The sequence below is a fragment of the Notothenia rossii genome (genome assembly GCF_949606895.1).
Source record: "Notothenia rossii genome assembly, chromosome: 2".
In the NCBI taxonomy this organism is placed as follows: domain Eukaryota; kingdom Metazoa; phylum Chordata; class Actinopteri; order Perciformes; family Nototheniidae; genus Notothenia; species Notothenia rossii.
This window is the reverse complement of record NC_136904.1, coordinates 94019202-94031892: the sequence shown is the minus strand read 5'-3', so window position 1 is coordinate 94031892 and position 12691 is coordinate 94019202. Positions and strand designations below refer to the sequence as shown.

Sequence of the window (12691 nt, the reverse complement as noted above, 5' to 3'; positions counted from 1 at the left end):
GTGGAAACCTCCACCCGCAACGCCTCTGTGTGCCGCGGGTCCGTCACTGACGAAACCGTCGCTGATCTCGCCATAGGGGGGAGTCCGAGCAAACTGAAGCAGGTAACCCTGGGTCATGTTTGAGACCACCTCCTGGTCCGTGCTCAGAGCTTTCCAAACCATGTGATGGGCTGTGGTGATGCGAGGGCTGGGTCCTTACTGGCGTCAGGAGGAAGGCTGCGGCTGCCGGGAACCATGGCCCCGAGCCCTGCCACCACGCCGACCTGCCTGTCTTCGCCTGCTCCGCCTAGAGTCTTCCAAGTAGTCCCTCAGGTCCTCAGGGGGTTGCCTAGGGTATACAGCTTGAGCGGTTGATGACCTACGCCCACCCCGGCGGCGGCCAAAGGTACGGGAGATCTCCCGAGCACAACAGCGGGCCTCCTGAGCTTGTTGCAGCAGGGCACTGGCCTCCTGGCCAAACATGGCTGATGGCTCTACCGGCAGTTTCATAAGACAGGCTCGGTCCTCCTGCTGCAGCCTGGACTGAAAGAATGAAAAGAAGCTCATCTCTGCGAGTCACAAGACAGGAGCTGATTGGTGGTCCTGCTTTACATTCACAGAGGGCCCGCTATAGTACAACAACGAGAGAGTAATGTCAAGTGACGGTACAATTCACCAATCATATCTTCCCTCGAAATGGGTGGGCTTTATTATCGCGGACTTTATGACAAGTTTCGCCCGCTGCGCTGCTAAGTTTATGCATGTGTTATAACAACGGGTCAAGCTAGGCGGAAGTAGCTAATTAGCATACTTTAATTCACGATGGCTCATGTCAGTGATAGTGATGACATCGTTGCAAAACTACCAACCGAGTCATTTTCAAGAATGAGTTAGACTGATAAATTGGAGTTATTTACCAAAGGGCGAGCAACACCACGGCTTCATTTAGTTCAAAAAACCAAACGGTTCGAGAGGCATTTTAACATCGACAATTACGCCAGATACAACTGGATGACCGGATCAACCAGGGAACCAAAGCTTTACTGCTGGGATTGCTTGCTTTTTGGAGCGGACAGTGGGTCATGGGCCAGAGATGGATATTCTGATTTTCTGAATGGTTCAGGTCACCTCAGAGCTACTATTCGCCTTAAAACATTTGGGGACACCAGGATAGGGCTCCAGCTGGATGAGCAACAATGCCGGGATGTCATCGCTCATAATGAAAAGGTGAAGAGGAACCAAGGAATTTTGAAACGCCACACAAATTGTGTGGTGTACTTGGGCAAGCAGGAGTTGCCGCTCCGAGGTCACGATGAGAGTGTAACTTCATCAAACAAGGGGAATTACATAGAGTTGCTGGATTTAGTGGCAGAATATGACAGCGACCTGCACACACACCTCGCCACATCAACACTCTTTACCGGCATGTCCTCGAGGATTCAGAATGCCCTGATCAGCGCTGTTGCTTGTTGTTTTCAAAGCCCTAAATGGGCTGGCTCCGGCCAATGTAGCCGAACTCCTCCATCGCTACACCCCAGCCAGAGCCTTAAAGTCTGCTGACCAGCTGCTGCTGGTAGTGCCCAAGACCAGGCTAAAAACCCGAGGGCACCGAGCCTTCGCAGCAGCGGGCCCTAGGCTCTGGAACACTCTGCCTCTCAACGTGAGGTCGGCCCAGACATTAGGTTTTCTTAAATCAACACTTAAAACTCACTTCTTCTCTCTGGCCTTCTAGCCTTTTCTTATCAAGCTCCACTTTTGTGGAATCAGCTTCCAGTTTGTGTTCAGGCGGCCGACAGCCTATCCGTTTTAAGAGTACGCATAAGACCTTCCTTTTGATAAAGCTTATAGTCGATAAAATGACCTAATGAGAGTGCTTTGACGCACAGAAAACCACTCTGGCCAGTCCCTTGACCCAGCACCTGGAAGAACCCGGAATGTCCCTCCAGAAACCGCAACCTTGCCCCCGGCAACAAACCCAAGACCTGACCCCCAGGTCGCTGCTGAACTGGCCCACCCGTCCGACACGCGTGACATGATCCAACATGCCGAGACACATCTCTCCTCAACCCAGGCCAAAAGAAATACCGTAACAGGTAACCACATGTTCTACGGACGCCCAGATGTCCCGACTGCCCATGCGCTTTTCTGAGGACGTTTTTGCAAAACCTGCCAGGAACCACAATCTGATACACTGGCCCACTTTCTGACCAGCAATCCCCCATGCAGCTGACAACCCCTGGTGACACCATTTCCATCCTCGGTGGAGAGAACCGCCTCAAAAAACGGACTGAGGGAGACATCCGCTTTCTGCTCCATCACCAACTCACTGCGGGATACAGACAACAACAAGTCAGGAATAACCACAGACTCTCGCACTGACCTCTTCACCCTGCTCAGATTCCTCCTGTGCACGGCTCACAGCCCGGGTCACAGAGCAAGCCACACACACTGCAGGAGAGCACTTGGCATTCTCCTCTGCCTTAACAATCACAGTAGGTGAAGATGACAGGCCAGGCTTTACCCAGGATAACATCCACACCACCACTTGGCATTACAGGACGGACCCCCATGGCGACCTCACCCTGCACCAGACCTGAGTTAAGCACAACAGAATGCAGAGGAACAGGCACAACATTCATTCCCAGACCTCGCATCCGGACAAAATCCCCAGTTCCAGATTTGTCCGAAAACGGTAACACAGAGCTCAGAATGTATGAGTCATACGATGCCTCTCAAAATCTTTACCGGCACGCTGATATCACTTCCCACCAATGACACGTATCCGGTTGACACAGATGCAGAAAACAGTGGGTCCTCCAACCCGCATGGCTCATTAATCTGCTGACAGGGAGACAGGTAACAGGTAACAGCACCACAGACACAGCACAAGCAATATACAGTTAAACTGGCCTACACAGTTCCCCCTGCTAGCCTTAGCTTTGGGACAGTCAGCCTTCCAGTGCCCTCTCTCCCTGCAGAAATGACAGATTTCCGAATCACCCTGTGGTTGACCTCGCATCTCACGCTCACCCCAGTGCGGATTAGCGTTCTCTTCCCATCTCCCTGCTGCACGATACTGTAGCGATCTGCATTTATTGTTCAAGTGTTCTGTTAACTGTTTGTGTCAGGCTTCTGTGAGGAGAGCAGGTAGGGGCGGGGTTCGGGAGCAGAGGGTTTGGTGTGTGTGTGTCTGTGTGGGCGCGTGCAGGGGAGTGAGAGGTTGGCGCGAGAGGAGAGAGAGTGAGAAAGGACGGATGAGAGCCGTTGGTTGTTAATAAACCTGTTTAACTTGAGAACGCTTCACTCGTCATTCCGACACGTCCGGGTGGTCGTTACATTGGTGTCAGAAGTAAAAAAAACAACAAAAAAAACAGAGTTTTATCCGCTAATCGCCGGTAGCCGCAGCTAGCACTGACTCGGCTAACGTTAGCTCTGCTTCATCGGCCGGTAAATAATGGAAGCACAGATGAACCGGACCGGAGCTCGTCCGAAAGTCAAGGAGGAGATGGATGGCTTATGGCGTGACTCAGAAGACAATTTATGGCGTGAATTAAATGCTGCTGCCGGTTTCGACTCGGCCGGCGGGAAGCGGCACGTCGGCGCAGGGACCTCCCCCGGGAGTGGCGCGGCGCCGGTTGTAAACAATGATGGCGGCGCCCGGCTCCAAGTTAAAACACCGAAATACAACGGTAAAGCCGACTGGGAAGCCTTCCATGCCCAATTTGAACTGTTATCACGGGCTGTGGGCTGGTCTGAGGACAATAAGGCGCTCCAGCTGGCCCTGTGTATTACAGATGAAGCTTTATCCTGTTTGCTACTGCTCAGCCCGGCTGAAAGAACTGACTATGGGGCCTTGGTTGGGGCTCTGAAGCGGCGGTTTGGACAATGCAGCCAGCCTGGGGTGCTGCGTTCGGAGCTGTCAAGCAGACAGAGACAGCCGGGTGAGCCGCTCCGCATATTGGCTAATGACATTGAAACCCTGGCGAGAAGGGCATACAGCCACATGTCCCCTGAGGTGCAGAGCGAGCTGGCTAGGGACCAGTTTATCCGGGCCATAACCCCCAGGGAGCTGCGCGTCCAGACACAACTGGCACATCCCCGCTCTCTGCAGGAAGCACTGGAGCTGGCGTTGGAGAGAGAGGTTGTAGGAGGGGCGGCAGAGAGCACGCACACGGGAGGCGGCCCGGTTGTGAGAACGGTGAGACAGGAGGAGCCAGGACAAGAGAAACCAGCATGGGCGGCTGAGTTGACTGAGCTAATCCATGCTATGGCACTGCAATCGCCGCAGGGCAGCAACCGTCCTCGTCGGGGTCCTCTGGTGTGTTGGGGGTGCGGCCAGGTCGGCCATATTAGCACAAGGTGCCCCATGAATGCTGATATTCAGGGAAACGCCCCCGGGTCTGTGTAAATGGGACGTCACAGACCCCCGCCGTTGGGTCCCATCCTGCCTGGTCTCCAGTGGACAGAGCCCAGCTGCACGGAGGGGGGAGCGGGGCTCCGCTTCCCCCAGAAGCAAACGACATCGCAGAGTCTGTGAGGGTGGTGGGCTGGACTCACGCGGGGGATTTCTGCCATGTCCCCGTCACCCTGGCAGGGGCCCCATGGACGGCCCTTGTTGACACCGGCTCCACAGCGACACTGATGAGACCGGACGTGGTCCCAGTGGGGACACGGTTGACACCCACTCTGGTGAAACTGCGAACAGTAACCGGTGAGCTAGCCCCTATGCTTGGGAGAGGGGTGGTGGTTATACAGGTGGGGGGGCTGTCAGTGTCTGTTAAGGTGTGGGTTGCGGCAGTACAGGACTCCTGCATATTAGGACTTGACTTTCTGCGGGTTGCACGCTGTGTGCTAGACCTGGGGAGGAACACGCTGGCCTTTCCGGGGGGTCCCACAGTTGAAATGGTGCACCCCACACTTGCCACGACACCACACCCACCTACATCAAGAGTGACTGAAACACTTCCCCCACCCCAAACCCCCCCCCCCTGCAGCCATGCCCCCTGTCATCAATGCTAACCCCAGCCCCAACCCCACACCCCGTACTCCAGTTGATGTACGGCCCCCGGCCCCGGAACAACAACCTGCAGCTCTAAAGGGGGACAGACGGGCGGCAGTGAAGGAGGTGTGGAAACGCAGCTGTGATGACTTAAAACCCGAGCAGCGGGAGGAACTGTGGCAAGTGCTGTGGGAGTTTAAGGACATTTTTGCTCTGACAGAAGAGGAAGTGGGCCTGACACACCTGGTGCAGCACGATATCGACACGGGCGACGCACGGCCCGTCAAGACACGCCCCCGCCGCCTTCCCCTGGCCCATCAGACAGCAGCAGACAGCGCTATTGATGAGATGCTGTCAGCTGGCATTATTGAGCCCTCTGACAGCCCCTGGGCCTCGGGGGTTGTGATGGTCAATAAGAAGAAGAGTTCAAAGATGAGGTTTTGTGTGGACTACAGACCGCTGAACAGTGTGACCAAGAAAGACTCATACCCGCTGCCCCGCATAGATGAGTGTTTGGACTTGGTGTCTGGCTCATCCTGGTTCTCCTCTTTAGACCTGCGCAGCGGGTATTGGCAAGTTCCCCTCAGCCCAGAAGCCAGACCAAAGACAGCTTTTTGCACTGGGAGGGGGCTGTGGCAGTTTCGAGTCCTCTCCTTCGGCCTGTGCAACGCTCCGGCCACGTTTGAGCGGCTGATGGAAAGGGTGCTCGCTGACGTTCCCCGACAGGAGTGCCTGGTCTACCTGGACGATATCCTGGTCCATGGTAGCTCCTTCCAGGCGGCTTTAGGAGCCCTGCGGCGGGTTCTACAGAGGATAGCAGCAGCGGGGTTGAAGCTCCACCCCGACAAGTGCTGTTTCTTGAGGAGAGAGTTGGAGTTCCTGGGGCACCGAGTCGGAGGAGAGGGCATCAGCACGCTGGAGGAGAAGGTGCGGGCAGTAAAGGACTGGCCAGCCCCCATCAATCTGCGGGAGCTGAAGAGCTTCATTGGGTTAGCGTCGTACTACAGGCGGTTCGTGCGTGGCTTCTCTTGCATAGCTGCACCCCTGTTCCGCCTGCAATAGAAAGACTGTGATTTTGCTTGGACTCCAGAGTGTGAGCTGGCCTTCAGCTCTTTAAAGAAGGCCTTGACAGAGTCTCCCATCCTCACTCCCCCAGACCTCAGCCTACCGTTCGTCCTGGATACGGACGCCAGTGACGTCGGGATGGGGGCGGTGTTGAGCCAGGTGGGGCCTGGGGGGGAAAAAGTGGTGGCGTATTTCAGCAAAACCTTCAACAAAGCTGAACGGCGCTATTGTGTGACACGCAGAGAGTTGCTGGCAATTGTGAGAGCAATCAGCCATTTCAGGTACTACCTGTGTGGCCTGTCCTTCACAGTGAGGACTGACCACGCAGCCCTCCAGTGGCTGATGTCCTTCAAGGAGCCCGAGGGACAGATTGCACGCTGGCTAGAAGGACTGGCGCCGTACGTCTTCACAGTGGAGCACAGGGCGGGGGTTCGCCATACCAACGCTGACGCCCTGTCCCGGCGCCCCTGTGCTCCCAGCGGCTGTCGGTACTGTGAAAAGAGAGAGGACCAAGAAAAGGAGCTCTGTGCAGAGGAGGAGCGAGACCACAGGCATAAACCAGCCGAGCCGGTCTGCAGAGGTGCACGGATCATCGACTCACCCGAATGGAGAGCGCGGCAGGAAGAGGATGCTGACCTACAGCCAGTGCTGAGGTGGGTGGAGTCAGGACAAAAGCCACTGTGGAATGAAGTTGCTGGGTGCTCGCTTGCCACCAAAGGACTGGTTGCAAAGTTTGAGGCTCTCCGGACGAAGGATGGAGTGCTGCAGAGAGCCTGGAAAGAGCCTGCAACGGGGGAGGAGAGGTGGCAGGTGGTGGTCCCCAGGGCGCTGAGGGAAGAAGTGCTTAAGGCCTCCCATGGAACTACTGGGGCAGGACACTTTGGGGTCTCCAAAACCTTGCGTCGACTCCGCCAAAGCTGTTACTGGGGCCAGCTCAGGAGAGATGTTGAGGACTTCTGCCGCCGCTGCGACCTTTGTACGGCGTACAAAGGTCCCACTGATCAGTCACGTGCCCAGCTTCAGCAGCTAGCGGTGGGGGCCCCGATGGAGAGGGTGGCGGTGGACATAATGGGCCCATTCCCGTGCACAGAGAAGGGGAACCGTTACGTCCTGGCCGCCATGGACTATTTTACAAAATGGCCAGAGGCGTATGCTATACCAGACCAGGAGGCGGTGACCGTTGCAGGTGCCCTGGTGGAGGGCATGTTTGCCAGATTTGGAGCGGCCGAGGTCATTCACAGCGACCAAGGAAGAAACTTTGAGTCGAGGGTGTTCGCCGCTATGTGTGACCGGCTGGGCATGCAAAAGACGCGGACTACTCCTCTGCACCCGCAGAGTGACGGACTGGTCGAACGGTTCAATAGGACTCTGGGAAAACAACTCGCTATCCTCACCGCGGAGCATCAGCGTGATTGGGACATGGACCTCCCTCTTGTTCTTTGGGCCTACAGATCGGCTGTGCAGGAGTCCACCTCATGCACACCGGCCCTGCTCATGCTGGGGCGAGAGCTGCGGACACCAGCAGAAATGGCTTTTGGCCGACCCCCCGACACACCAGCGGTTCCTCCGGGACCGGAATATGCCAGGAGGCTCCAGAATAGAATGGAGTCAGCACATGCCTTTGCCCGCGATCAGCTGCAGAAGGCGGGCATGAGACAGAAAAGAAACTATGACACGAGGGCTAGAGGGGGGGACTTCAAGGCCGGGGACCTGGTGTGGGTGTATAGTCCAAGAAGAAAGAAGGGCCGGTGCCCTAAGTTGGACTGTCACTGGGTGGGCCCTTGTGAGGTGCTGGAAAAGCTGGGAGAGGTGGTCTATAGGGTCCAGCTGCCGCCTAGAGGGAGACGGGTGGCCCTCCACAGGGACCGGCTGGCCCCATACAGAGGCGATGCACATCCGCGGCCTAGACCCCCAGCATCGTCTAGGAGAAACCAGACAGTCACTTCCCCCGATTCACTGACTGTGTCCCCTGCTGACCCCCCACATTCACCCCCACCCCCAAACTCACCCCCTGTTCCGGGACAGGATGTTCCAAGCCGGCAAGCGCAGCCACCTGTGTTCACTCCAAGGCGGCCTCAGAGACCAAGAAGAGCCCCGGGCCACCTCAGAGACTTTTTATGCATTCCCTCGGGGCGAGGGACTTAGTAAGGGGGGGGCAATGTAGCGATCTGCATTTATTGTTCAAGTGTTCTGTTAACTGTTTGTGTCAGGCTTCTGTGAGGAGAGCAGGTAGGGGCGGGGTTGGGGAGCAGAGGGTTTGGTGTGTGTGTGTCTGTGTGGGCGCGTGCAGGGGAGTGAGAGGTTGGCGCGAGAGGAGAGAGAGTGAGAAAGGACGGATGAGAGCCGTTGGTTGTTAATAAACCTGTTTAACTTGAGAACGCTTCACTCGTCATTCCGACACGTCCGGGTGGACGTTACAATACATACCAGCTTCATCCTGGACCCTGAAGTCGCGACCGCCCCTGTGCGTTGGTTAGCACATAGTCATCTGCCAGAGCAGCAACCTCTGCAGCAGTTTTCACCTTACGCTCGCTGATATAAACCGCAATGTGGCCGGGCACAGAATTTTTAAATTGCTCCAACACCATCAACTCACATAATGCGACATACGTATCCACTTTCAAATAGTTACACCACCTACAGAAAGAGGTAACCAGATCCCTGGCAAACTCAACATGTGTCTGCCTGCTAGACATCTCCCAGGACCTGAACCTCTGTCGATAAGCCTCAGGGACCAACTCGTAAGCCTTCAACACAGCAGTTTTAACCATTAGATACACTTTGCTGTCAGCCACCGTTAAAGCAGAGTAAGCTTCCTGGGCCCTACCTGTTAGCACACACTGCAGCAATAAGGTGCAATTAGCATCTGACCACTCTCTGCTCTCAGCCACACGCTCAAATAAGGAGAAAAATGTATCTGGATCTTGTTCATTAAACTGAGGCACAACAGGAACAGATTTGCTCTAACAATCCCTCTTATGTTTTCCTTCATCCTTTTATCCCCAACATCCAAGCGGAAATGTTCAGCAACACCGATCAGCTGCTCACGTGAGAAGCCCTCCAGTAGCTCCTCTGTAGGCGCTCTCACAAAGTCCTCCAAACTCTCCATCATGACAACACTGTGTGGCACGCTCACGCTACTACACAGCCTACACGCTACCACGGCCTTTCCCTCTAACTGCCTCAGAGTAACTGGCTAAACTCCCCGCTAGTCTTCAGGTGCTGGTTATGGCGGGTACTTACGCACTAAATACCGTAAGCTCGGCGAAGCTACCGAAAAAAACGGCAACTCCACCCGCAGCCTCGGCGTGCTCCCGAGCTAATAGCTCTAACCACTTTCACACCACACTACAACCCCCCCCTACGACCTCCAAGGGAGACCGTACTAGACCTAACAGCAGGGTCGGCTCCAGAACAAATCGAATGGGGGGTCAATCATTTACCACGGGGGGGCACACACATGCTGTAAAGTCTCTCTCACACACACACACACACACACACACACACACACACACACACACACACACACACACACACACACACACACACACACACACACACACACACACACACACACACACACACACACACACAGGTGTTTGCCTCTCAGTAATATGATGTAACGTTTGCATCCTAGCAGCAGACAAACCTAAAGTGTCCAGCTTCTTCAGAGTGGGTCATTACAGGGGAGGGGGCTTCCTCTCATCATGTCAAAGCTCTCACTAACAAGCTGAGTCACACACGCTGTGTTTCTGTTCGTACTGCACGTTGAATCTTAAAACGTAATTGTTGATGGTTGTTTCAGTTGTCTAACTATTCTCTTTAATAGTTGTCCTCATTATATTGAATGCTTTCAAGGTTATGGTGCTGATCTGAACAAAAGTATAACATATCTAAATGTTCCCACACTTTCAGGCATGGAGTCAGTTAGTCAATAATGATTCTGTATGAGTGTATTTATATTTACTGATGTTCTGAGAGTGTTGAATTCATTGAATATGTTATTCTTATGCAAGCTTTTAACAGCATTGATTAACATAGTGTATATGCTATGGATTATTCTCACTTCCATTATCCTTCAATGTGATGATGCTATATGCTGGCTGGGGCACGTTTAGCCTTTCTTTCAGGTCTTCCTCTCCTTTCCTTCACCGGTTGGTCTTTGAATGCATCTCTCTTTTTGCTTTAGGTGCAAACACAAACATTTGAAATCTGAGTGAAATACTGTTTGAATAACTGAGAGATGCCAGGATTGTGGTGCATGTAGTTTATGAGAAGGTCTTAGTTTGTGTACATCACTTCTTCAGTTACTTGGAACTTATATTTACTATTGTCAGGTCCAGCTGTGAACGTTAGCCGTTCACATGCATGCAGGTTATTGTGGTTTTTAGTATTGTATGTGTTGAATTAGGACATGTTGCATTTATATTCCCTCCTTTTATCCAGATACAGAAAGCCTGAGTAAGTCTGTGAACTCCTGTTTGAATCACTGAGACATGCCAGAGCTTTGCTGCATGTAGTGTATGTGGAGGTGAGATATTCCCAGCACAATAGTGTCACGTACAACCCTAGGAGATTTTACAATTCACATGCATGCATGCATGCTGATTCTGTATTCATATTAATATGTGAATATTGAGTAACATACGTTGTTTTATTGTTAGTACCTTGACACAGGTAGATAATCATACTGTATACATGTGTGTACTGCTTCTGCATGCAAGTATGTGTGCACATATATGTATTTAATATAAGGAAAGAATATATTCTCACTTATATTTGACTTACTTCAAATGAGATTATATTGATTATTGTCTGCTTGTGACCTTTCCTTAAGTCTTGCTTCTCCTTTCTATAACTCTTGTTCTTTCTATGAATGTGTTCTCTGTTTAGGCCGACTTGCAAACATGAAGGAAGCAATGTGTACGAGTGTGAAATAATGTTTAAATCAATGTGAATTACCATGTTGGTGGTTCATGTGGTTTATGAGACTTTTTCCCTGCCCTTCATCTGTGTGCTTCTCTTCTCCAGCTACCTGAACTTAAATTCAATATTGTCAAGTACAAGTGTTAGGAAGGTTGCATTTCACATGCACTCAGGCTTATTGTGTTTTTGTATTACTGTGTGTGTTGAATTACGACATTTTCCTCTGAACATTTCCTTTATTGTGCATTTATATTCCCCCTTTCTTCACAGATAGAGAGAGCCTGAATAAGTCTGAACTACTGTATGTGGAGGTGAGACTTTCCCAGATGTTATATTGAACATGCTCACATACAACTGTTGGAGATTGCATGCAGGCTGATTTTGTATAATATCTGACATGTTGCTAACAACATCTCATTTACAGTTCCTGTATTGTTCCTCTCTTTGGTGCAGACATGAGCAACAGCAGCCTGAACCCTCCCTACTTCCAGTTGACTCTGTTTGCAGACTTTGGGCCCCTCAGATACCTGTTCTTCATCTTGTGTCTGTTCACCTATGTGACTATAGTCTCTGCTAACATGGTCATTATTCAGGCAGTGTTCCTGGAGAAGTCTCTGCATCAGCCCATGTATATTTTCATCAGCTGTCTGTGTGTAAACTCTCTGTATGGCTCAGCTGGGTTCTTCCCCAGGTTCCTGCAGGACATCCTCTCTGACTCTCATTTGGTCTCACGTTCATTATGCTTTATTCAGGTGTATGTTATTTACACCTATGCTGCCTGTGAGCTGACCATCCTCACCATCATGGCCTACGATAGATTCATTGCTATCTGTCAGCCCTTACACTACCACAGTAAAATGACCTTCAAATGGGTGCAGGTTCTTATGCTCGTTGCTGTTTTATACCCAGTGTGTGTTATTGGCTTCTGTCTCTATCTTACTGTTAAATTACCGCTGTGTGGAAATAAACTGAACCGGATTTTCTGCTCTAACTGGCCTGTGGTGCAGCTCTCCTGTGTGGACACCACTCTGAACAACATAGCTGGTCAGTTTCTCACGGTGACCAGCATCATCATCCCCATGTTCTTCGTCCTGTACACATATCTACGGATTCTGCTGGTCTGCAGCAGGAGATCGTCTGAATTCAGAGGAAAGGCTTTACAAACCTGCCTGCCTCACATCATCTCCTTTTTGACCTACTCCATCTCTCTCTTCTGCGAGCTGTCTCTGACTCGATTTGAGGCTGATCAACTGAATCCAAGCATCACAGTTATTTTGTCTTTAGCGTATCTGATCATTCCCCCCCTCAATAACCCGATAGTGTATGGCCTGGGTCTGCCTCAAATCAAAGGAGTCGTGTTAAGATTTCTGAAGAAGGGTCCTGCTGCTGAAATATAAAAGGAGTATGTTGACCATGTTAGATTGTGTTTCCTATTATAATTATTTAAAGGGATACATGATTAGATAGAGATCAACATAAAGCACAACAACAATATTGTATATGCTGGATTTAACTTGATTTGGCTTGAATTTCCCTCAAATGTTAAAATATCACTATTCTGTTAAATGTAATAGGTTTAAAGTTAGAACACATTATGTGCTGCCTCTTCATGCATATTTAAGGTCAATATTAAATATTTTTTTTAACATATCCTCATAAAAAGTAGATTTGACAGGAATTCCGGTGTACTGTATGTTAGGCATTGTGATGTTACACCACATA

General features: G+C 51.6%; 1 protein-coding gene across 1 annotated transcript; it reads left to right on the top strand.

Moving 5' to 3' along the window:
* Nucleotides 1-7087: 7087 nt before the first annotated feature.
* Nucleotides 7088-12366, top strand: LOC307029771 (olfactory receptor 51L1-like; the record flags this gene model as incomplete). Its single annotated transcript, XM_079665854.1, has 2 exons — nucleotides 7088-7691; nucleotides 11423-12366. The coding sequence occupies 2 exons, from the start codon at nucleotides 7088-7090 to the stop codon at nucleotides 12364-12366; spliced, it is 1548 nt and encodes a 515-aa protein (XP_079521980.1).
* Nucleotides 12367-12691: the final 325 nt, after the last annotated feature.